At 43.4% G+C, this 25,579-nt stretch overlaps 1 protein-coding gene across 1 annotated transcript in view; it reads left to right on the plus strand.

Annotated features, from left to right (window-relative positions):
* The window catches only part of KIF26B (kinesin family member 26B), a 406,845-nt gene that overhangs the window by 196,611 nt on the left and 184,655 nt on the right, over positions 1-25,579 (plus strand). The window contains exon 4 of the mRNA XM_019730870.3: positions 2,662-2,828. Coding sequence (XP_019586429.3) covers positions 2,662-2,828 — 167 coding nt within the window. The remainder of the gene's footprint in view (positions 1-2,661; positions 2,829-25,579) is intronic.

The raw sequence follows: 25,579 nt of genomic DNA on the forward strand, positions 1-25,579 counted from the left end.
GATTCTAATTTCTAAAAACCAGTTGTCAGGTGAAGGGGGGATTTGGGGACTGGGTGAAAAAGGGGAAGGGATTAAGAAGTACAAATGGGCCGTTACTAAACAGCCATGGGGAAGTAAAGTACAGCTTAGGGAAAATAGTCAATAATATGGTAATAACTATGTATAGTGCCAGGTGGGTACTAGACTAGTGAGGGGGAATCGCTTCTTATAAATATCTAACCACTATGTGGTATGCCTGAAATTAATGTAATATTGAATGTCAGTTGTAATTGACAAAAAAACCTCCTTAAATTTAAATAAATAAACAAATAACATAAAAACAATTGATTATTGAATAATTCTACTTACAGGCTTGGGAACTGAGTGCCCACTGATTCCCCAATTCTTTGAAAGTAAAAGATCCAATCTTTCTTGGCTCAAGATAGCCAATAGCTCTCTTTTAAGGAGGCTATGTCTTGAAATTCACTTGCTAAGGGACATTTTTGAAAGCCATGAGACTGCACGATGCTTGCATTCATCCTGGGCAAGATTTGGACTCTGGAACCACCCAGAAACCCGCGCCTCTGCGTTAGGCATTTTGCCACGCGCCATACACATCCTTCGTGGCTTTTCTATGGGTTGGCAGCGCACCTGCAAGGACAGTGCACACACAGTGAGGCAGAAGAACGCCATTCCCTTCGCTCCAAACTTCAGGTTAGAAATATCACCATGGAGAGAGGAAACAACCCAAAGCAGAATATCAGGTGATAGTCATGTTAGTGAATGCACATCTATAAACTGTAACAAACTGCACACACGCTTACTTGTTCACTGAGTTTTTTCAGATGTCTTTGTGTGTTCCGATAAGGATGTGTCTTAGATGGTAGCTACTTGATGAAAAAAATGATGTTATGAACTCGGGAGTTTTGTTTCTGGACATTGCCCAGAATGGCATCGTGGGCCATGGGGCTTCATAAATGGTGTTTCGTGGTGACAACAGTGTGATGGCCCTGTCCTCAGCCCCCTCCCCCCAGTTGTTTCAGCTGCCCCTCTAGTCTGCCTCATTCTTCCAGGAGAGTGGCAGCTGGTGGAGGGGAGCCCACTGCAAAGGGCGGCAGAGGCGGTTCAAGGAGAGGGGACTGGTCCCGCTCGCTGAGCACCATCGCTGGGAATATGTTCCAGACCATGGCTGCCTTTGCTGCCTCCAACTCTGCTGTTTCATATGTGGGTCGGGTTTCCTTACAATGCGTTGAATGAATGAGAATAAGAAAGTATGTGTTGGCAGAATTTCAGCTGAATAATGCCAAGGCTTTCCAAGTAAGAGCATGCATTTAGGCAGAGCAAAGTTTCGAGTCAATGGCGTTCCGGGTAATGGCTATCCTGCTAATAATGAAAAGTACAAATGTTTTTATGTTCAAAGGTTAACAAATGGGACTCTTTCACTGGCCTACTGGCCTGCTCAGTTACAAAGTGGAAACTGTTCCTGATCTGTGCTTCATTGCACTTGCATTTTCTAGGCAATTAGAGACATTTTCCACTCAGCGTTTAAGAGCTTTGAGCTGGCTGGAGACTTTTTTTTTTTTAAAAACAAAACTAAAGTTTCCTTTTTTTTTTTTTTTTCCCCAACAGTTTTTCCTTTTTGCAAGTACACTGAAGTTTTAAAGTAACAGGTTTTTGAAATAGCTCATTTAGACTTGCCTGTATAATTATTACATTTGTCATGGGATTAGCACTTTCCAAAAGTATATTTCTACACAAACTTCTCATTTCGCCCTGCAGTATGGTTCTTCATAGCATATTATGTGGATTTAGACAAAAAGGACCCAGCCTCATCCACTAGAACTTCCGTTATAAAAGCAATTATTGCAAATAAAGTGGAAGCCATTTATCTTAATGAACCAGTCGGAAAATTGAGTCTGTTGAAATGATCTAAACCCTCCCCTCAAAACCCCATTGGTAATTCCTGGTGGCTATGTTTATTTTTATGAGCTCCTCTAAGTCATCTGCGTGCTGACTGCCTACAGCAAACAGCAAATACTGTTTGGTTTAATTCCCTGTGTTTTGAATAGCAGGTTCACGTCTCCCTTTTTTTTTTATTTTTTTATTTTTTTTTAATTTATTGGGGTGACAATTGTTAGTAAAATTACATAGATTTCAGGTGTACAATTCTGTATTACATCATCTATAAATCCCATTGTGTGTTCACCACCCAGAGTCAGTTCTCCTTCCATCACCATATATTTGATCCCCCTTACCCTCATCTCCCATCCCCCACTTTTCCCTTAATATAACAACATGATGTCTGTGCCCCACTCGTCCGTTTGAGGACGTTTGGGGCCATTTCTGGTCAGACACCAACACTGGTTGACGTTACTGGTTTGGTCTTGGGCTGCAAACCATGTGGATGATGGCTCATGCTTTGCCCCCCAAATGGAGGAGAGACACAGACATAACTGAAGCTTTCAATGTCAGGGGGTAGTTTTATTCCATTATTTTTAACGAAAATGAGGGGGATATCCTAGCTAAAAAGCTGGAAGGTAGCCTCAGAGAAGCCCTATGCAGCACAAGTGCTATGTGTACAGAACGTGGGGGACAGGTTCCCAATAGAATGATGCTGTCAGTGGCAGTCATGACATGCAGTGAGCCACAGGTGATGAGCTCAGTATCCATTTTCCTCCTCAGATCTCCCAGCTGATGACAGAGACGGGCCGTGAGGGCCTGACAGAAGCGGCGCTGAATCGCTACAACGCAGACAAGCCTGCCGCTTGCAGCGTGCCAGCTTCGCAGGGCTCCTGTGTGGCCAGTGACACTTCCACGGGCACCTCAGTGGCCGCTTCCTTCTTCGCAAGGTAAGAGAGGTGCCCCGGCCCTCTGTTCTTTCCCAACAGCCCATCTGGTGAACCTCCCATGTGGGCCAGTTTCACTAAAACACCAGGAAGAGTTTGGGGCCATCCTTTGACTTTACTCTTTAAGACAGGGGTTCTCAACTTCAGCACGGCTGACATTTGGTCCAGATCAGTCTTTGCTGCGGGGGCCTGTCCTGTGCATGATAGGACATTTAGCAGCATGCCTGGCCTCTACTCACCAGGTTCTACAGCACCTTCCCCAGCGGTGACAACCAAAAATGTCCCCAGGGTTGTTGAGAACCACAGCGACAACCAAAAATGTCCCCCGGGTTGTTGAGAACCACGGCTCTCAGAATGCATGGCTGTAAAGATGGTTTTCCACGGGAAGAGCACTTTTGTGGGTACAGCCCTATGGCTGGTGTTTCCAGATTTATCTTCTTGTAACAGCAAATGAACTGCTTCAAAATCAACCATTAAGTAGATGGCAAGTTTCTTCCTTCTTGACAGACTAGCTGGATAGTTATCGAGATGATCCAGCTAATCTTAGAAACTTTAAAAGCACGAGGAACAAAAAAGAAAAGTATTTCAACAATGTTTTCTGCCTAATTTTAGCAACATGGCAGAGACAGGGCAGCAGACAAAGGACAGCTGAGCAGGAGAACGCTTCAGGGTTGTCTGGATTCAGGCTCCTTATTTTATGAATGAGAAAACTATGGACCAGGAAGGTTAACCTGTGAGTTAACTTACAGCAAAGCCAGAAATAGAAACGAAATTCCTCTGCTTTTTTCTTTCTTTCTGTGACTCATTCTTTATTCGATACTTTGGAGCTTAATCTTGGAAAACTCTTTCTACCTCAGATTTGCAAACTCCTGACTAGGCAGGATGCCAACGAACTGGCACCAGATATGAACTCAGGAGACCCCTTGGGTTCCAGGTTCAGGTCTGCCTCAGTTTCCTTATCTATCAAGTGAGGGTAACACACACTCCTCCTGGTTGCTCTAAAGATTAAGATAAGATGATTATAAATTATGAAGTGCTGTAGAAATGTTAATTTAATATACGGACTTAACTAATATGTCAAGAGGAAGAAATACGGCGTGGCTTTTTGTTTAGGGAGAACAGTGTTTCCTGCTTCAAGAAAACCAGCAGTATCATTAGAGTCAGGGAATGGATGTTGAAATGAGATTGACTGGGAATGTCTGAGTTCTGGACAAATGGTGTGCTTGAGGCTAGCTTTCACATTAATCAGAGGAGAATTTACAAACAAGCAGAAAAACATCAGGGAAGGAATGGCAAATGACTAGCAACGACGGTCTTCTCTGAGACTTGCTTGTACAGCCAAGGGGTGACTGGAAGCTCTGAGGTGAACCCCAAATGGATGGGCCAGTGATGGCTGGGGGAGGCCATGTAGGTGATGTTAGCCATAGACAAAGATGGGACTTGTGATTTCAGAATTACAACGGCTTGTGTTATGAGCTTTCAAAGAGTTGGAGCCACAGGGCTGCCTAAATCGTTATTATTTCTTTGTTTGTGGTGCATGCCAATAGCACTTGGAGCTTAATGGTGTAAGGCATTAAAAGTATACACTTTGTGTTTAAAGGGTTTATAATGTACAATGGGGAAAAAAGTGCCATGTGAAAAAGAATAACATACATATGTTATTATAACATGTCTAGGAAGCATTTAGAAACTTCTGGAGCAAGTTGACAGAGTAATTTTATGTTTGTTGAATCTAAGAGTAAGAAAGTGGTATATGTGTGTATATATATATATATACACACACACACACATACACATAGTGTGATCAAAAATATAGTGAATGTTTAAATTAAAAAAAATTATTACAATAAAAGACACATTGTCATTAATCCCCCTCAGAATACTCCCCCTCACTTTGAACACACTTATCCCATTGTTCTTGCCACTTTCTGAAGCAGTTCTGGAAGTCCTCTTTCATGAGTGTCTTTAGTTGTGCTTTTGTAGCTGCCTCAATGTCTTGAATCGATTCAAAACATTTACCTTTCATGGTCATTTTGACTCTGGGGAAGAGCCAGAAGTTGCACAGTGCCAGATCCGGTGAATAAGGTTGATGAAGACACACCATAATGTTTTTATTTGACAGAAATTGCCGTACCAGAAGTGATGTATGACGTGAAGTCTTTCCGTTGTGATCACAAAATACAGTGAATGCTGCTGCCAAGTGCCATCCAGCGGAAAGGCAAGATCTTCAATACAGGAAGCGGCATGTCAAACCTTAGTGTGACAAGTGTCACAACAATGTGTGACAAGTTTTAGCTTGTTCAGTGCAGTCAGTCGGGTATGAGCTATAGTTAAGAGAAGGTGTGTTTTCAAGTGTACTGTAAATCATCTCCATCATGACAATGCTCCGTGTCACACCCATTGCTTCTGGTATATGGCAATTTCTGTCAAATAAAAATATTACAGTGTGTCCTCATCCACTTTATTCACTGGATCTGGCACCCTGTGACTTCTGGCTCTTCCCCAAAGTCAAAATGATTCAGGACATCGAGGCAGCCACGACAGTGCAACTAAAGACACTCACGAAAGAGGACTTCCAGAACTGCTTTGGAAAGTGGCAAGAACGATGGATAAGTGTGTTCAAAGTGAGGGGGATTTTTTTGTGGGGGAATAATGGCAATTTGCCTTTTACTATAATGCATTTTTAAAATTTAAACATTCACCGTATTGTTTGATTATGGATATATATATATATCAATCATAAAACGGGATAATATATATATCCATTCCCCCCACATACCCACTGCCCTGGTGGCCCTGCTTTCATTCCTCCCAAAGAGGGAGGCGGCATTCTAATAACCTCCCTGTCACTGATGGGAATCTGAAGCTTAAGGCCCACATTGTTAAGAGACCAGGGATGTAGCTCATCTCTTTGGATCCCCCACTGTCCACGTGATAAGTAAAAATCAGCCGTGCTTATGTTGTCAGACAGTAAACTGAGTTGCGTGTCAAAGGGTTTTCCATTGGAGCCAATGCACATCTGTGCAAGGCGGTGGCACAGCAGCTTTTGTTAGGGGAGAAGTCTGGGTCTGTTGCTGTGCCCAAACCGGAAACACTTTAGTAGTTATGGCTCATATTGAAAACAGGAGTGTTTTTCTGTTCTGTATAGGGATTTAGGGATACAGTAGGCTCCTAAGCCTCAAATTAGTGCTCACCCCTTTTAAACTCTTTCTGCTTGACCGTGTGATGGAAACACAATGCTCTGAGTCTGCAGGACCTTGGATTCCCCTGCAGCTCCAAGTGAGGACGCAGGGTGGCCTGCTCTCCAGCAGCTGTGCTGGGCATCATTTCACTTCATTTGGGAGTGGCGCCATTTGCCAAATTTGTGGCCAATATGGCTGACGTTCACTGACTGATCAGTACCGTGTTTCCCCGAAAATAAGACCTAGCTGGACCATCAGCTCTAATGCGTCTTTTGGAGCAAAAATTAACATAAGAACCCGGTCTTATTTTACTATAATAACGGGTATAATATAATATAGTATAATATAATATAATATAGTATAATATAATATAATATAATATAATATAATATAATATAATACCTGGTCTTATTTTAATATAATATAATTTAACATAATATAATTTAATATATAACATAAGACCCTGTCTTATATTAATTTTTGCTCCAAAAGACGCATTAGAGCTGATGGTCTGACTAGGTCTTAGTTTCGGGGAAACATGGTATGTATGTATCACTCACTGTACTAAACTCTTAATAGGCAAAATATCGCTTAATCCTGTGAGGCAGATCCGGTCATTTCCCCTGTTTTATGGATGATGAAAGAAATGTCCTGAGGTGAAATCGCTGACCCAACGCCGCACAGCCAGGAAGTGGCAGAGTGGGGAGTCGCTTCTCATGTCCTCTCACTTGCGAGCCCTTGTTGTTATTCTCTGTGCTAAACGGGCACAGTAAGACACTTTAGGTTTCTTTCACCATAATTAGGAACTGATGATAACTGCTCTTAAAATAGTGTTGGAAATAAGTGAGCCCCGTAATTTGTTTGGGAAGATAAAACCCAAGTGTCGAGAGTGGTAGCTGTCCCCTTTTCTTTGTGAGATGAACCTTTCTTCTTCAATATTTACTTTTTAGAGCTGTGGGTAGAGGTGTGGCGGGACCTTGTTGCATTTCAGAGATTCAATGTCTATAAAATAAGAATTCCAATCCTGGATAAGGAACAAGACTTCTGGTCCAGGCTACTCCAAGTGTACACAGAGGCTAGACCGACTGTTACTGGCCTGTCATAAGTGTAGAAATTGAGAGGAAGCGTTTAGAAACTTCTGGAGCAAGTTGACAGAGTACCTTTATGTCTGTTGAACCTGAGAATAAAAAACAAGGGCTTATATTTTGAAGGTAACTAGAAATAAAAGAAGAAGTGACTCCCTACCACAGACAGTTTGAGAAGCACTGCTTTAGAAAACAATGGAGCCCAAAACACCTGTCCTTTTATGCCTCTCTTGCCAGAATGTCTTTATTTCTTTAAATATTGGCATCTTGGTAGACTGCCTTCACTTCAGCATTTCAGTATCCAGTTTTTGGAAAAACACTTTTTCGGGGGGGAAATATAGTAACAGTGGCATAGTAACGGTAATACGAAAGGTGCTAATAGTAATCCAAAAAAGAGATTGGCACAGTTGATCGTCAAGTTGGTTACCTATCAGGTGTTGGCTTTGAACTTTTCAAACGAGAGGAACTCCTTTGCGTGGTACCCACGTGAATGTGAGGTGTGATTCAGTTTTCCTATTTGTTGACTGTTCACTTTGGATAAAGATTTCCTTCATTATGTACTTAGCCTTATAACCTATACAGTGCATGAAACCCAATCAAAACTCTTGGGTGAATCCTCAGTATTGTGGGTTGAGGCAGAGCAATCCTCATTTTCATTTGAAGAGCAGTGAAATTCTGGATTACGCATAGAATTGCCTTGCACCCTGGTAGATACAATGAAACTTTCAGATGACCTCCTATCTTCACATTGCTATTTTCCCCCAAATAACCTGAAGAGCCATTTACAATCATGGGGTGGTTGTTTTAATTCATGGAGAAAACGAACCTCTGGAGGATCTTAACTTACATTCAGAGCAAGTGTTTGAAAAACAGTGAAAATTGCTGGCTATCACATAGGCTTTTCAAAGATAAGTTCAAGTTTGACAGAACTGGTCTGGCCATCACTGAGGCATCAGTGAGCTCATGTGCTCTCGATTGTTTTCAGACCTCACTTCTTATTGTCATATTTCTTGTTTACAGCTCTTCTGTTTAGGTCACAACCTTTGTAAGACCATTACTTTTTATGAAATTCAAATCAAATTTTCAAGTAAGGTTATATAAAGTGCAGTTTTGATTATAGCAATGATTTTATTTTTTTAAGTTTTCCTATTTTCTTTGTGTAAACAAATGCCTTTAAAATCTGTTTTCCCAGGTTTTGGTTACTTCAGATTACTCAGTGCCTTGAAATCTGTATTCTCTATTCCTTTTCACCAAAAGGACAGGTATTGGGTCCATCACATGAGAGTGTCTCCCTCTCTCTCTCTCTCTGTGCCTCTGTTTTCCAGCAACAGGATTATTTTATACTCGTTGACTCCCTTCTTAAAGATTCTGACTTTTACATAACATTTTACTATTGATTAAAAAGACATCTGTCCTGGATTTACAATTTTCTGCATAAATTTGGCTTTCACCTTAATACTGGGCTGCCCTCAAATTCATTTTGTGGGACCCATTTGCTCTGCTTTTTCTTTCTCACTTACCGAGCTGTCCCTCATTTCCTTCCACCAATTCCTCCAGCTCCTTGACTTTGCCCAGACTCATTCTTTTCTTAGGGATGTTATTATATTTCTGTCCATCTCGACCTCTCATGTAATTCTTCCATTTTTGTTTTTAGACTGCTCCTCGTGTTACCTAGCTTTCTCCCAGCCCCCTGAGCATATCAAGGACTGTTTATGACTGATTTGATGGGTGTCCCCTGGAGGCCAGAGGTTGTGGTGACATTAAAGCCAAGACCAGCTCAGGTCCTGGGGTCAGGAGCTAAGCTGAGCTGAGAGGGCTGACTCCTGGCTCTGAGGTCCTGCCTCAGGTCCAGCTTGCTGTGCTCACCACCCCCCTTGCGGAACTTCTGTCAGTGCTGTGTGCCCACGTGCTGCTGTGTACACAGCTATGACAGGGCAGGTCCTGCCCCAGCGCCTTTCCACATTCTTGTTGACAGCCAGCGCAAAGGGTGCCTGGTTACACTGGTCACAGCAAATGCTTTTCATATATAACCTTGTATAGTGAAGGCTTTCTTTAGTCCCTGGGCACGTTAAAGCATAACAGTAGTACTTGGTTACATGCTAGGAGCTTATTAAGTCAAAGAAGGATGAGGAGGAATGTGAAATGGCTCACAGTTCTTTGGTTCTTCCATCAGGTACAGTTCCCTCTAGGGAAGCTCACATCTTCCCATTATAAAGACATCAACAATTAGGACCCGAGAAAAACTACCCTAAACACACCGCAGTTGGTCTCGGGTGATCTAGGAGGTGAAAAATAGAGCTGGGGCACAAAATCTTACTTCTCATTTCACTGTGGGGAGACAGGGCCGCGTTTCTGCCTCCAGTTTGACAGATTGGAAGTTAACATTTTTTGCGGGAAACGAGTAAACTCGTCATATCGCCTCTAGTTGGAACCGGCAAAAATTTTGCAAAGTAAATAAATAGAGACCTCTTTTTAAACTAAAACACTGAAAGTTTCATAGAAAAATATCAAGTAGATCGAAAGATATGAATATTTTATGGAAAGTCTAATTTTGGCGAGAAAATGTCAAAAAAGCCCCGCGTTACAACGCGATTTGGCGGGAAAATGCCCGCTTACAAAGTGTTTTAATATCAGCACCATGTCCATTACGATAAAATGATACCTCTAAAAGAAACCTAAGCGCTCTTAGAAGCTCGTATTGTGGAACTTCTCTGTACGATTATGTTTTTCCTGTTTCTTGTCTTGTTTTCATCAGAGCAGATTGTACCTACCCTGTCTCCTTACTCTTGCCAGCGTGTCCTTCTGACCTGGTGTCTAATCGCTTTGCCCCCCATTACTCTACCCCTCCCCCCTCCAGCTCCCTATCGGCCTATTCCAGGGCTTCTCATGGAATTGGGGCTTCCACTGGGCTCCTATGGGACACTTGTGGTCAGGGCTCACATGTACAATTATGCCATTTGTTCATGGGACAAGAGCAACAATTGAAGGGGCAAGTGGGGCTTACATCTGGCCACCACTCTGCTGGCCAAGCTGAGTGCTTGGGCTCCATCCATCCATCCATCCATCCATCCATCCATCCATCCATCCATCCAAAGGAGCATCTTTTTCTCATTTGTTCAGAGGTCCAGTCTAGGCTCATGTTGTACTAGCTGTTCCTGCCCCCTTTCATGGAGGCTAAGCACAGTCAGGGCGCCGATCTTTGAAGGTCTGAACTGGAAGCCAAACCCCTACCCACCCTCTGGGTTTCTTGTTTACTTATTCCTGGCAGGTCATAGCTTTGCTTTTCTTAGAAAAGACGCCACAGACTTCTCAGAAAAGTGAGGACTCTTGCTCATGTCTATTGACAAAGTGAAATTTTAGGAATCATAGTCATAGGAATATAGCTTTGCTTGAACCCACGTCAGTTGCAGGATGAAAGGAAAGCATGAAAAAGGAGCCCCGTGTATATTTGGTGCCATCAGATTTCAAGGGTCCCCTGAAACAGTTTCAGGTGTTTGCCACATGAAGAAGTAAATCCTTGATTGCTTATGAGAGAGCGAAAGTACTGAAGAAAAAGTGGCCATAATTGAATATCTACACTCTTATCCTTTATGTTAAAAAGTAATCCTAAAATACTTTTCAAATAGATAACCATAACATGCAATACCCCAGCCCAGCAGCCTCCACGATTGCTGTTTCGGGCATGCAGACCGTAACAGAAGGGCGTTCATGGCCACCCATGCCCTTCTGGTCGGTGATCTGTACTAAAGAAAATTCAGTGTCTGCAGCCTCCTTTCCGTCTCCTGCTGCAGGGAATGTGTAAAATGGGGGCATTTTCCGATTAAACAAGTCCTTTGTCTGACTGATGGCCGGTTGGGGTGTTGGCAGTCAGCTCCCAACATCTGGGAATCATTTGCACAGCTTTGCCTGGGTTGAAAAGCCAGTTCCTGCCTTGGTGTGGATGTCTGAAGGCAAAGTCGTTTCAGTGAGCCTGAGGATGTAGTGACTCTTGTGAGATAGTCTCAGGGCTAGGCATTCTACTTCTCACTGTACATTTTTGAGTGTCTTTTTGACTGATGTGGTTGGGTGGGCGGGGAGTATTAGAAAAAGGAATGAGGCAGGTGGAGTGGCCTGTGGTTGAATCTGCAGCCCGCCACTGACAATATGATGTCAGGCAAGTAACTTAACCTCTCTAAGCCTCAGTTTCTTCTAGTTAATGGAGATAATCATACCTACTTCACAGGATTGTGGTGAGGATTAAAGGAAAATGTGATAGTACTTTGCAAATTTCGTCTAAATCCTAGAGATGAGGTGAAGATGGGACTTGCTATGAAAAGGATGGAATTTTACCTTCAGTGGGAAATTCAGTGAACTCTCAATGTTCTCTTCTGAGTAGATGACTTTCGTCATGCCTACCTTTACAGTGTGTTTACATGGCACTTTGTAATCCAGCTTAATGATGACCTAGGATCTCTGTGGCAATTGTACAGATCGGGCATCATGCCTCAGAGGGCAAATGTCTAGCCCTTAAAGCCCCCTGTGCCATGTCTAGCCCTTAAAGCCTCAGATGGAAAGAAGCAGGCGCCGTTGGTGATGGAAAACATCACTGACCCACACAGAAAGAAGCGCTCCCTTTCCTCGTGGGCTTCAGGGCCCTGAAGACACACTTCTAAATCTTTTGAAGGGTTTCATTTTGTAGTTTTATAGCCCTAGAGCAACTGTCAAACAAAAAGAAAGATGACAAAGGGAAGAAAGGAAGATGTAATTAAGAATTCTGTTATCATATAGCTTGGTGGTGACTCAGGGAGGGGAGCTGGAATTCTGTGGTGGCACGGACAATGAAAATTAACCAAACCAGGAAGTAAAATACAAGTAAAAGGGGGACCTGTTCCTTCTTTGTTAGTAACCTCATGATTCATATTGGGGGCTAAAGAGGCAGGATGAGGTGGCAGGGAGTCGCTTCCCACAGAGCGAAGGTGTGACCTGTGTACTAAAGGAGAGAATGGATGGGGACAGGATACAATTTTATCTACTAGGTATTTTTCCAGTTTGTTTCCTAGTCTACACCTCTACCACCACCCTCTATAACAGGTTTTCTTTCTTCAGTGCTTATTCATGTAACAATAATAGCCTGTGTTTATTGAGGGTTGCCTATACACCACACACTATTCCAAGTTCTTTGCACAAATGTAAACTTCAGAAGCACCATGTTTCGAAGTGGCAACTGCAGCACAGATAGGTGGAGTCACTAGATCGAGGTCAGAGAGCTAGGATGTGATGAGTGGCTACTTGAGTTAGGCTATCCAGTTCCGGAGCCATGAACCAGAATGTAAGCTCTGTCAGGGTAGGGCCATTTGTCTCTCTGTTCTTGGCTAAAGCCCTAGTGCCTAAAAGAGCACTTAAGAGATGTTTGTTGAATGAATAAACACATGCTCTCCTGCCTCCCAACTCAGGATGGGTTGTGATGGGCAGGCACTCGTGAAGTCTCAATACCAGGATGGTAAATGAGACCAAGGCAGAGAATGGAGGCACAGAAGCCATAGAGAGACCAACTATTATTGATCAAGTACTGTTCATTCTAATTTTGCTAGTTACGAATATATTGCTTCCTGTGTCACTCAGAGTAAAAGCGAAGAGTTTTCAGTGACTTATAAGGTTCTCTCTACAATTTGCCCTCCCCCCATCCTCAACCACTTTCCCTCTTGCTTACTCTGCTGCAGGCACTCCAGCCTCCTTGCTTTTCCTCAAAAAGTGCCAAGACCGTTCTCTCCTTCTAGACTTTGCTCTTTCCGTTCCCTCTGCTCGTTCTCCAGATACCTGCTCGGCTCAGCCCTCCGTTTCTTCACATCTTTGCTCAAATGCCACTTGCTGGCAAGTCCTCTGCCCTCCCTATTTAATATCACAATTATTCTGTCTCTGCATCTCTCCTCCCATGTAATACCCACCGTCTGATGAATATGTGTTGCAGGAATGAAGCTCAGACTAAAAGGGCAGCTAAGTTTCCAGAGTGTTTTCCGTGGCAGTTCTTTGAGAAGTTCACATCTGTCCCCTCTCAGTTCAAACTGCATGCTCAGGAATTAAATTATTCTTTGAGCTTTAGGATGTTTGGGGATGGTAGCCTCGTAGCCAAGCATGGAAAAAGGCATCACTGGGAAACTGAGATTCTTATTAAAGAGTAAGTGCCTAGTTGTCTTTTCAAGAGGAGGAATTGCAAGAGATGGGACTAGTGGTACTGCCTGTGACAAGAAACCAAAGAAAGAGTTAAAACAGAGAGAAGAGTTCTGAGTTACAGGACCAGCTCAAATGAAGTAGGGCTCTCCATCTTTTTTCCTGTCTCGGTGAGAACCTGTCTTTTCCTTCCTTGAATAAACCTCGCTGCTTTCTGCCCCCTACTTTGATTTATTATTTTAATTCTATAGCTGTCTTAGTGAAGTATGTAAAGCATTTGGGGATAAAATCATGTGGAAGACATTATGGAAACTAAAGATGTATTATATTATGTGGTGTCGGGTAGAGAGGTTCAGTATGCTGATGAAAAATATTGCTGATGAAAACACAGATCTGTCCATGGCATGCATTGTCTATCGACTGAATAAGAAACTGGGTCCTCATTCAGGGCGTAGGGAGGAGGGATTTCAGGAATATTGTTATATGGTTCCGTTAGAAATAAGTAGAACTGAAGCGTAAACACACATGGTCAAAATCCCTGCTTTTCATGCTGAGAGTTGTCATTGAAGGTGGGAGTTTTTATTTTCTTGCCTCTAAAATGGAAATAATGAATTTTTCGTTTTCCTCTATCTGATTACTAAGGTGTAGATTTCATGAGCCCAGGATCTGTGTCTAATCCTCCCACTGCTCTGAATGTCATGCCTGGTACATAGGAGGAGCTCAGTAAATGAATTTTGAAAGAATGAATCAACCATGCTTGAAAACTTAGGTCAGCCTTGCTTCTCAATAGGATAAAATGCTTAAAGGAACTAAAACTTAAGAGAAACTATGGGATTGTGCTTGAAAATAGCTAAATTTATTGTGTAGCCTCAGAATTACCATCATTGCAAGTAACTAGCATTTGTGATAAACGTAATTCTGATGGATAAAACACAAATGGAATATTTTTCATTATCGATTTCAACACAGATTCAGCAGTACACTATTTCTAATAATCATCTTTTTATTTAGCTTATGCAAAAATGATGTTAGCTTCACACTGTAATTACATGATTTTTTTTTTTAGCACCTAGTATGCTTGTTCATGAAGTACACTGAAATTCAGGAAATATAATTTCACAAGCCTAGAAATAATGGCCTGTGTCATTTTCTTGGCATCCTCCAAACCCCAAGCCTTGAGTCCATAGTTTATCTTTTTAAACCCTAGCAAAGGAGTAAAAGGGCTTTGGCAGTGACAAACAAAGAGAAATTCTCTCGAGTGCCTGTAGTGAAAAGGATATAATCAGCACCAGGCAAGCCACTTTGGGTAAAAAAATGAGCAAATATAAACCATCACTCAAAATTTACCTCTCGTCATTTAGGTGCTTCAAAAACTAAATGTGGCTCATTTTTCTCAAATAAATTTTCATTTATTATCATCATCTCTGTCTCGTTGGTGCTCAGTCTAAAGTGGCAAGGTGGCATTTGTGAGGAAAGCAGAATGTTTCTGAATCTGACTATCCAGAATTGTAGAGGCACTTTCTACAGATTAAAAACAAAACAAAACAAAACAAAAATAGTAAACAGTCTTAAGTCCCTGTATGTACTCTCACCACTTACAAGTGTTTACATATCGAAATAAGACCTTGTTTCTACCCTTGAGGCGCTCCAAGTATCAGGCTGAAATTGAGAGAGGTAGTGAAGAGAGCCAAGGATTGTGTGTCATAAAGTCTGCCCTGGAGGGGTCCAGCCTGCCGCAAGGAACTGCCTCCACAGCCCCCTCGCGCACCACTGTTTCCAGGTCCTTAGGAATTTTCCAGAAGACTGTGGCTGGCTGGAGCAGGTACTGTTGGCCCCCATGCTCCCATGACCTTCTGAACAAACCCTCTAGCTCCCCAGGTTCACCACTGTGACTCTGCCCGAGGGTTTTCTCTGGCTTCTGGAGCGCACTGCACTCTAGCGTGGGACAGGCCAGACTGCCAGGGGGGTGATCCTCTTGGGAGCAGCAGTCACATCAGGCTGACAGGAATTGGGGGATAAATACCCCAGCTCCCATGCCCCTTGGTTGGGAAAATGCTGAGACAAGGTGCACCATGTCTCCCAGATTTCCTAAGTAGGACTGAGCCCAGTTGCCCGCATCAGCAACCAGCAGCGAGATGCTACACCCTCTCCGGCTTCCTTCCCTCCCTGTCTTACTTTCCTACTCTCTTCCCACTACTTCCTGGAATCACCTCCTGATTAAACCTGCTAGCAATCTCATCCTTGTCCAGAGATGCTTCTAAGGAAACCCAGCGTAAGATACTGGCAATATATCCTCATTCGTTCATCCATCCATCCTTCCTTCCTTCCCTCCCTCCACCCACTCATCCATTCATCCATCATTTCTTGCTTTCATTAATTTATTAATTAATTAAGCATTTGGTAAGCTCCATACTACATGCCTGGCATTATATATTTGCTACACTGAGGGTAGCAAAAAGGCAGCCACTGCCATCAGAGAGCTCCCAGGCCCAAGGGGTAGCCAGTCCCATGACTGGACAGTTACAAATAACATGGAAGTTCAGGACAGAGACATCCGTGAGAACTCCCGCCATCACTGTCCCTGATCCTTCAGGTTGTTTGGAACATAAAGATGACTTCATAGCACCTATTATATCAGGAATGATCTCATCAATTAATCTGCTTACTGGTGTATTGCCTATCTCCCCTTCTAGAATGTAAGGTCCATGGAAAGAGGCGCTGGCCTGTCTTGTTCCGTCTGTACATCCTCAACTCTTAGAACAGGGCTGACGCTCAGGAAATACTTGGTGAGCGAGTACACCTCAGCGGCATCCGGGTCTGCCATGGCGGGTTTCTGGGAGCCGGGGAGGAGTTCACCTGTGCTGCGGTAGGTGTCAGTTCCACTCTGCAGGTAGTGTCTCCATCCCACCAGGAAAGCCTCTGCTCCCCACGCCATCTGTCCATGGCACCCCGCCCACGGCACCCCGCCCTGAGGGCAGGGCCTTCCTTCCAGTCACTGCTCCTTGAGAACTAAGTACTTTGCCCAACCTTGCGAGGTGAGCGCCTTCCTTTAATGGGATGGAGGGTGACCTGCTGTACCCTGTCCATCGATTTAAATGTTAGTCACGCATAAAAAAATACCTTCACAGCAACACGTAGACTGGTGTTTGACCAAACAACCCGGCCCCACAGCAGCCAGGTGGACCAGCACACCTAGAATCAGTACTAAGTTTAACTTGGGAATACGGTCCATTCTGTTCATCAAGCATCTGCTGAGAGCAGCGCAGGTTGCTCCCCATGCTTGTTTCTGAGCGTTCAGGCTGCGGAGGGGATGCACCAACTCCTGTGTGTGTGTGTGTGGGGGGGAGGGATGCGTGCCTCCCTTCTCCCCCAGCCCCCTTCAGTCTTCATTCTTTGTTCCTCCGTGTCCCCAGCTGCTGACATGTTTAACTTAATCCTCATGTCCCTTGGATAAATTGGAGAATCCCTTATCATTTATGACTTCAGATGTGAGCACTTTGTTTTAGCTTTCACACTAAAGATGGAGAAAGTAAAACTAGACATCATTCATCTTTAAGCTTCTCCATGGTCCTGATTGCCAACCATAGCCTCAAAGATCCATGGTGGGTTTATCACTTTGCATGTTCTTTATTTCCTTTAAAGCTGGATCCGTGACGAAAATTAATATATGAGCTTAGATCCTGCTTAGGTGCGGGGGTTAAGCAAAGTGTTGTTCAAGCTGCAGTAAATTTAAACATCGCTAGTATTTTTTTTTTTTTTTTACATATCCAGGGAAAAAAATCCTAACTTATGTTACTATTGCTACAGGAGTTCATAAATAAAAAATAATAAGTCTATAGCCTATATACCTGCAACTTCAAAATTGCAATCCATTTATTCTGTGGTTGCCCCTTTCACAAAAGCGGCGTGGAGGGTTAGGGCTTAAACAGCGTCTCCCATCGTAGCTTTAAAATCCAAGCAATGATTCACCTGTCTTTTGGCTGTTGCTTTAAAAAAATTTTTTTTTTTTTCATGATAAGGAAGTTATTTACCTGAAGCATAGACTCTAAGAACTTGGTCCTATTACCTTTTCCCTCTAACCTTCCTCTCGTATTATCCTCTTCTCTCTCTTCCTCTCTGTCTTTGGTTTGGCTTTTTTATTTGACACAAATTTCAAAACAAGTCTAATAGCATCAGAAAGAAAACACAGAAAAAAACTTCTTTATTTTTCACTCTGTTCTGAGCCATAAATTCCTCCATGTACTCAAATAATACACCCCAGGAGGACTGGTGGGATGAATTTGATTAGCTTCCTAAATGTGTTGGCACCTGAACACCACAGAGCTTCCAAGAGTAGGGAAATTATTTTTCCTCTTATCCTTCAGGGATTGCTTGTCACCTGGGCCGTGTCGCTGCTCTATGCTCCTTTTTGGAGGTTGGGATTGAGCTGCCCTGAGGGACAAAGTCCTATAGAAGTACCGGCCCAACTTCGAGGTCCCATATGCTTTTACTGCTTCATTTTGTTCTTTGAGGGTTATGTTTACTTTATTGAGAAAGTGTGTAAATTAAGGAAATGGAGAGGATGCACTTTATTTAGATTTTCTGAAAGGCTTTCACATATGTCATACTGGAAGCAGTAGAAATGAGTTTCCATTACCCTACCACCCAGCCCTCCACTCTTCGGTATTTACTGAAGAGAAATTAAGACACACAAACACTGGTACATGAATCTCCATAGAAGTAGTGTTCGTTCATCATAACCAGAAACTGGAAACAACTCAAGTGTCTATCAACTGATAAATGGATAAACAAAAGGTGGTCTTAATGCATCCGTACAGTGGAGTACTACTCAGAATACTCAAACCGTTGGTATATAAAACAACATGGACGGACCTCAAATAATTATAGTGAGTGAAAGAATTCAGACTCTGCCACCATATGGTATTCATTTATATAAAATTATAGGCAACATAGGCTAATCTATAATGACATAAAACATGGCAGTGGTTGACTAGGAATGGGGTGGGAGGGAGGGACAGGTAACATACAGGTGTGAGGGTAATGGATGTGTCCATTATCTTGTGAAGGTTTCCCAGGTACATACACATGACAAATCTCACCAAATTGTCTACTTTGAGTATGCACAGTTTATTGTATATCGGTTATACCTCACTAAATCTAAACAAATGAGTTTTCTTGGCATTAGAGAAAATGTTTTGACATTGGAGAGAGAATTGACTTAGAGAGTAAATAAAAAGTTGGGATAAATAATCATTTTCTCTGGAGGCAAAAGTGTTAATAATAGGAACCTGGAGGGAAGCATATTGAGCTGGCCTTATTTAATATTTTTTAAGGGATCAAGATAAAAAAGGACCATGGGAAATCTCCAGATTTGTGCACACACCTAAGTTCTTCCAGGTAATAAAATATCATCAAGGTAGAATGAACAAGAGAAGGAATGAGCAGTGGAGCTTTAATGAAAGCAAGGAGAAACATTTCAGGTAAAAGAATTCAAACTGTTCTGTGAGATGGTAGACTCTGAGAAACGGATTATACTTGAGGAAGAGAACCAAAGATTTAGTTGCCTGAAGGTTTGGGCTAAGATTATGACCAGTGAAACCAACAATAGCAAAATGTACTGGACATTATCACAAAGATTACTGGAAATAAAGTGAAAGGTATTATCTTACCTTGGACAAAATAAAAATTCATTTGAACCTAGAAGTTCTTATGAAGTTTTAATAAGTACACTTTAAATAAAGAGGGAAACAAAAACCATCCAGGGGTGGAGGCACTTTCATTTGAGAACAGGTGGCTGGAAGAACTCCTCAGGCTGGAAGACAAGATGTTAGAAGGCATCTGAGTAGCTCCTTTGACGTGTATATAGTTACTCATTAAATCTTGGACTTATCTCTTAAGATTGAGCAGAAGCAGCATTAGGGAAAAACAAAGCAAGCTGTCGTCCACATCCTAAGACCCAGTACCAACTGGGAATGTCAATCTGTAGGTCCAGATTCATCCACAGATGGTAGGCTGATTGGAACTATTAGGCAGAGCTAGGGGTGTTGGGGAGCAAATCCCAAACTTCTGAGGCCATAGAGCGTGCAAGCCTGCCTGCCTCTCTTGTGCAGGAAGAGATGGAGGTCTCAGTTCAGTACATCAGGACTCCAGTCCATTATAATGGCTGTTGTAGTCTGTTTCTGAAATAGTCTTTCCTACAGCATTTTAAAAATAGCTACATTGCCCTGAGCATTTTTTTTCCCTCCCACACCGCCCTGAGCATTTTTATCAAGGAACAAATCAGCTCCTATATAAGCTTGAAGTGGGCTGAAAGAAGGGCCAGGACTTGGAGGCCCCTTCGGCAAGTTCAGGCTGGACAGAAGTCCTTTGGGAGGCAGACTCGTGGGCAGACTGGTGTCAGTGACCTGTGGTATCCGAAGTTTGGGGTCTGCATGTCAGCAGAGCACATGCTGGGCACTTCCCCCGGCACCTGGATTGTGTCATGATCAAAAGGAGACAAGACAGGAAGGAAGAAAACTCCAAATCAGCTCAGTCACTCAGAAAGAGGACGGGTGACGGTCTGACGTGCTCTCTTTGGCTTCGTGAGGAATTGCAAAGTGCCGCTTTGGGACTGTGAACGCCAGCCATCTGCTTGTTTGGAACCTTGAGAGCCATCTAGCTGTTCTCTCCCGCTGTAATTAAGAGGGGTGCGGGGCCCGTAGCGTTGCTGTCCATGGTTAATCACCAGGGAGTTGCTGAGCCTGGGAAGTGAAGGGACTCACACCTGAAACGGAAGCTACAGAGACGCCCCATGATTCCTAGAGGACACAGCTACCAGGTTTCCCTGTAAAAGGAATGGAAGGGTACAGTTTTGAAAAAACATGGACTTTTCCCCAAATGTGTCTACCTTGGCCTGAATAGAAGAGTCTTTCTCTGATGCCAGCTTCTTGTGTGCTGCAGTCACATAATTTTGTGATGCTCCATGGGCATCGGTGCTTCCCTTCCTCGTGCTGCCTCCCTCCACCCCCACCCCCATTTCATCTGTTGGCTCCTGGGAGTGGAGCTTCCAGTCCGTTTGGCTAACGAGTCTGTGATTCTGACAGTAACGAGCAACCCAGAGAGAGCCCAGGAGAGGAACCAGAATGAGATGTTCCTATATTTTTATGTGGAGATTGATAATCAAGGCTAACAATCCCGGCAGAAGGTGAACAACACATTAAACAGAGGGGAAAAGATAATAAAATATCTCCTGCTGCTTAACAATCGTTGGGTGGAAACGTTCCCTGGAACTACCCAGCTGTTGCACTTCATGGCTCATAAAGACTCAGTAACGTCCGTCAAGGGCCTTTTTCTTGGTGAGGGACCATTTTTTTCATGCAGTTATGATAGCATCTGGTTCCTGTCCTTGGAAGTGCAAAGAATCCACAGGCGCAGGCGGACGGCTGCCGGGGAAGAGCCTGACTGCAAAGGCCTCTGGCTCTATTGATGGGTTTTGTCACTTTTGACCAAAAGGGCATCATCACAATGCAGATTCAGGGTCAGCAGGCAGTCATTGAGCACCTGCTGTATGCCAGGCACTGGGTTAGGTTACCGCATTTAATGGCATTGTCAGCGTTTGAAAAAAGAATGAAAGAGCCCTGGACTATTTGAGGAACATACCCAGGTCACACTGCTGCAGGTGACAGGCCGAGATGCCCAAGACTGGTGGCCTTTGCTCTGTGTCCCATTGCTGCAAAGTGGGAAGAAGAGGTGAGACGTACTTCCTGTCTGTGCTCTGAGTATGTGTGAAATATCTCTGCCTGAGCTTGTCCTAGCTGGGTGGCCATGTGCTGAGAAGAGATGGTACTTTCCAGAATATTCAAACAATGGGAGTACTAGGTGACCTGCTTTTTTAGGTCGAGTTCCCTAGAAGCAGATCCCTTGAAGTGAGGATTCCTGTGCAAGCCACTTATTAAGGATATGGTTCCCGAGAACTGGTGAGGAAGGAGTGAGGGAGGCAGGAAAGGGGATGGAAAGGGGAAGCCAAAGAGGATGGCTTTCAGCATCAGCCCATCAGCCCGGTGTAGCTGGTGTGAGTTACGCTTCAGAGGTGTCCCCAGCTGGGGCTGTCATATTCCCTGACCACCTTTAGGGTTGCAGGAGTGCAGAAAACCCCAGAGACATCTAGCATGCTATCCGGAGTCATGTGTAGGCAAAGCAGGCTCCAGCAGCTTTGAAAGGACAGGTCTTTGAAAAAGAGCAGCAGGTGTTGACTGTTAGAAACAAAAGCAGGGGAGCCCACAAAATGTAGAAAGAGCACTGAGGGGACCTGGGCTCAGCCCCTGTGTTATCGCCTTCCCATGCCCAGTCACACACCTGGCTGCCAGAGGAGAAGGCAGATGAGATGGGAAAGCAGCCGTGAGCAGCAGCGGACCAGGTACCGCAGATATGTTCAAGCGACACCATCAGCTATATCTTTACAAGAAAGGTTGTGATTTTCCTGAATTCTGGGGGTGATGTTTTTCATCCCTAAGTTCAGCTGTCTTTGTTTGGTGAGTCACTTTCAAACCAAGCCAGTGTGAAATAGAACGTGGGGTTATTTCATGTTGGATGACATAATTGTGCAAGGCAGACTAACGTCTCTTGAGAGTGAAGGGAAGTTGTTCCCACATAAACATCCATGCTGTCTTACAAGGTGGGAAAATGGAAAGGGAAAATGAAAAGTGGGGGGTGGGCTGAGACACGGAGCCTCGCCATCTGATACCATGCTGTGACTTGAAGTCCCACAGACTCCAAATCTATGTGTCTTTCTTCAAACCCAATAGCTGCATGTAAAAAATAGTAATTATATAGTAAGTGAACCCATAGCAACATTTTAAGTGAAAACAGATTTCTCCCATTTTAAAGAAATGTCAACTCTTTGTTTTGGGGTTGGGGGGGGGTCCCTCACGTGTGTCCCAGCTGAACACGAACACCAAATTCCTATGTAATTTATAGCAGAATCTGTCTGTCCTGAGCTCACTCTGTATCTGTCACAGGCATCAACACTGAGGATTCTGGACGCCAAGTACATTATGGTTTTAATGTGACTGAGTAGAAATGAGAACAAATATTCCCCCTCCTTGGGCTGTTGGAGGCCATAGAGAGTGAAATGCAAACTGGGGGAATCAGGAATTGCGATGAAGCCATACTTGCCTTATGTCACACTCGTCTTCCAGGCAACCCCAGCCTGGGAGCACCATCAAAGGGGCATGGGTCACAATTTAAAAAGGTCATGACTTCAAATGGTTTTATGATGATGGTGGAATTATAGTTTTTTAAGTGTACTTACCTTTTAGCGATATATACTGAAATATTTACAGATGAATAGTTTTTGGTCATGACATTTTCTTCACAATAATGTAGAAGAAGAGAAAAGTGGGGTACGTGGAATAAGATTGGCTATGAATTGGCTGTGAGTTATTGAAGCTGGGTGATAGGTTCATAGAGGATTCTGTCTACTTTTACGTAATATATGTTTGAAATGTCCCAAAGTAAAAAGGAATAACGATCATGAAACTAGTTTATACTTAAAGATCCCTCCAGAAGACTCTGAAAGCCCAGCGCTGCTGTCACCCGCTGTCCCTCATGTTTTTCTGGTGACTACAAAGCCTCTGTTACAAGACTGGTGAGGACACCTGCCATTGCTGCCATCACTCTGCTATCCCCCAGCCCCCGAATCCCTTTCTTCCAGTCACAGGGCCCCCAGCATTACAATTTTATGCCTCCTCCCTCATTTCTTGCAAAATTACTCCTGACCTGAGTTCCGGGGACTGGGCTCATTGGAGCTGCACTGTTACTATTTTATTTACTCTCACCATGCTGCCTTTTCTCAGAGAAAGACATTAAAGTACACATGGGGTTTGGTTGCTTCCATAGAAGGAGCTTTGCTGAATTTTATAGTGTTAGTTAATAAAAGCATAAGAAAAGTGTAAGGAACTGTGCTTTCATCCCAGACATCTGCGACCTTGGAGGCACAGTGGCCATGTAGGCGATGAGGCTTCGAGTGGGCTCAGGAGAGAATCAGGTCTGGGATCCCAGCCTGCTGACTCCCAGGTGGGTTTTCAGCCCCCAAGGCCACCTCCTTTGGTAAGTCTGGAGGTCCTAGAGTTTAATTAAGAGGGTCACCTCTATGTTTAAATGGAACCTACAAAAACCAAAAACCTATTTTAAAGCAGTTAGCTCTTACGTGAACTGCTTATCTCATGGAGGAGGTGTCTGATACAATCGCACAGCTTGCTGTCTCCCAACGCACAAAGCCTCAAAACAGAACTCTAGCCCCTCCCATTGGATACAAAGACCACTCATCACTGCTATCACCAGGGAGATGCTACAGACATGGGCTCTGGAGGAGAAAAGGAGGTTCCATCATTTGGGAAGTAAATTTCTTTTTTCATATTTGGAGGTACAGTTTCTGACTATAGCCAGTGGTCTCTTCCATAAAGATAAGTGCACCATGAACACTCTAGACTCTCAGGATATAGTGTTTGATTGATTGGATTGATTGATTGATTGATGAGTCATCTGCCCAACTGAGAGTTGCTTTAGCTTTGCCTTTTCACAGCACTTGGGTGGGTCAGGCCAGCTCTTCTGGAGCTGGTGCCCTGCTGCTTGGGTCTTGCACATTGGATTTAACAGCTCACGAGGTGCTGTGGTCTTCCCTGTGCAAAGTCACTTGATGCTGATAGCACGAAGGAGCTCCTGGGTACTGTTCTCGCCTTGATGTTTTAATTCAGATCTGTCCAACTTGTCTTTTGTTTTGAGTATCTACTAAGTGAGTAAGAAGGTGCTTACTACTGGGAGGATAAATCATAACTCTTCATAAGGACTCATCTTAAAAAGAAAGAATTCATATAGGTCTGGCTGATGCTCAAAAGCCTGGAGGAGACCCTGGGGTTGTCTCAGTGGGGAGCTATGGAATGTTGTAGAAACATCCCTGGGCTCTTCTCAGTTTAGTCTGCAGTTTAATAGCTGGTGTTTAGACTCAGGCTTGACATCACAACCTATAAAGTGTTGAGTCCTCTCTTGCGTACACGGAGCTACCTTGAATTTTAATAACTTCATGCTACCCATTCATTGAAAAATACATTTATTGAACATCTATGGGGTCCAGATGGTGGGTCTGCTAGGCCTTGTATTTTTAAAATCGGAAGCACCCAGCAGCTATTAAATCCTTAAAGCAATACAAAATATTCACAGCCGTAGCATTCTCGGAGTAAAGAACGCTTGTGTTCAATTTAGCACATCTGTATATGAGGGTTGATCCGATGTTGCTGTTTTTTGGCCCATAAGTTCAGAATAACGTCATGTGGATTTTGAACCAAAGTGAATACAGCAACAGACAGTCCATCACGATAATAGAAAGAGGCCGGAGCCTGCAGCTGCCATCCACATCAAGGATTTTTGCTTTCATTGAGCGCTGTATCCCCATGGATTGTTGTCATATGGAAGTGATTGGGGTGAAAAGAACCAAGATGTTTCTAAAAATCAGTGAGAACAATTTGCAAGCCTGAGTCAAGAAACAAGCTGGACACACCACAAAGGAAATGCATTTTCCCAATAACATTTTTTGGAGGAGGCTTTAGATGACTTGCCTTTGAATTGCATTTGTTTATGAAGTGTCTAGTAATCGCTTCCATTGTAGCTGGACCCGGAGGGGCCATGTTTTTTCGCTCAGACCTAATTCCCATGAGTCAATGTGCTGTAAGGGCTCCATTTTTATCGTCTCCTCTATGGCTGACATACATTTCCACTTTGTACTGTTAATCACGTAAGCTGGGAAGTAAATTCACTAAACACCTGGCTAGCCTCAAGCTCTTTACACGGGAGACAGACATTGTAATGACTTTTCCATTTTAGACCGGATTATGGAATTCTGTAATCAAGATTACTTTAAAACCCTTGGTTGACTAATGAGGTAAAATATCCTTGGTACTTTATGGCTGGGAGGAAATTTATCCAACGAAAGACCAAAACATACATTTCAAATGGCAGGGCGTCCCAAGGATATTCACCTACCAGAAGATACTTTTCAAAGTCTACTTGATACCGGATGTCGTTATTGCCAGTGCTTTCCGCCAATGGATTTGTTGCAAGTGGGTTTTCTGTACATGGAATCTATCTTTTCTTGTGAGCATTTTTTCATTCTTATACACGTGAGGTATGTCCATACCTGATGGATATGCTATTTATTGATGAGGAGAGAAAAGTGTATCAATATGGTTTGTGCATATATTTTTCCTTGAGCAGCATTATATTTTCCTTGACCAACATTGTAGTAGACGATGCAGTTGGTGTCTGTCTAGTCAGGATGTGGTGAGTTTTCCTGCTCTCATTCCACTGA

Source organism: Rhinolophus sinicus, chromosome 6 (assembly GCF_057876585.1).
Source record: "Rhinolophus sinicus isolate RSI-liver-muscle chromosome 6, RSI-T2T, whole genome shotgun sequence".
Classification (NCBI taxonomy): Eukaryota; Metazoa; Chordata; class Mammalia; order Chiroptera; family Rhinolophidae; genus Rhinolophus; species Rhinolophus sinicus.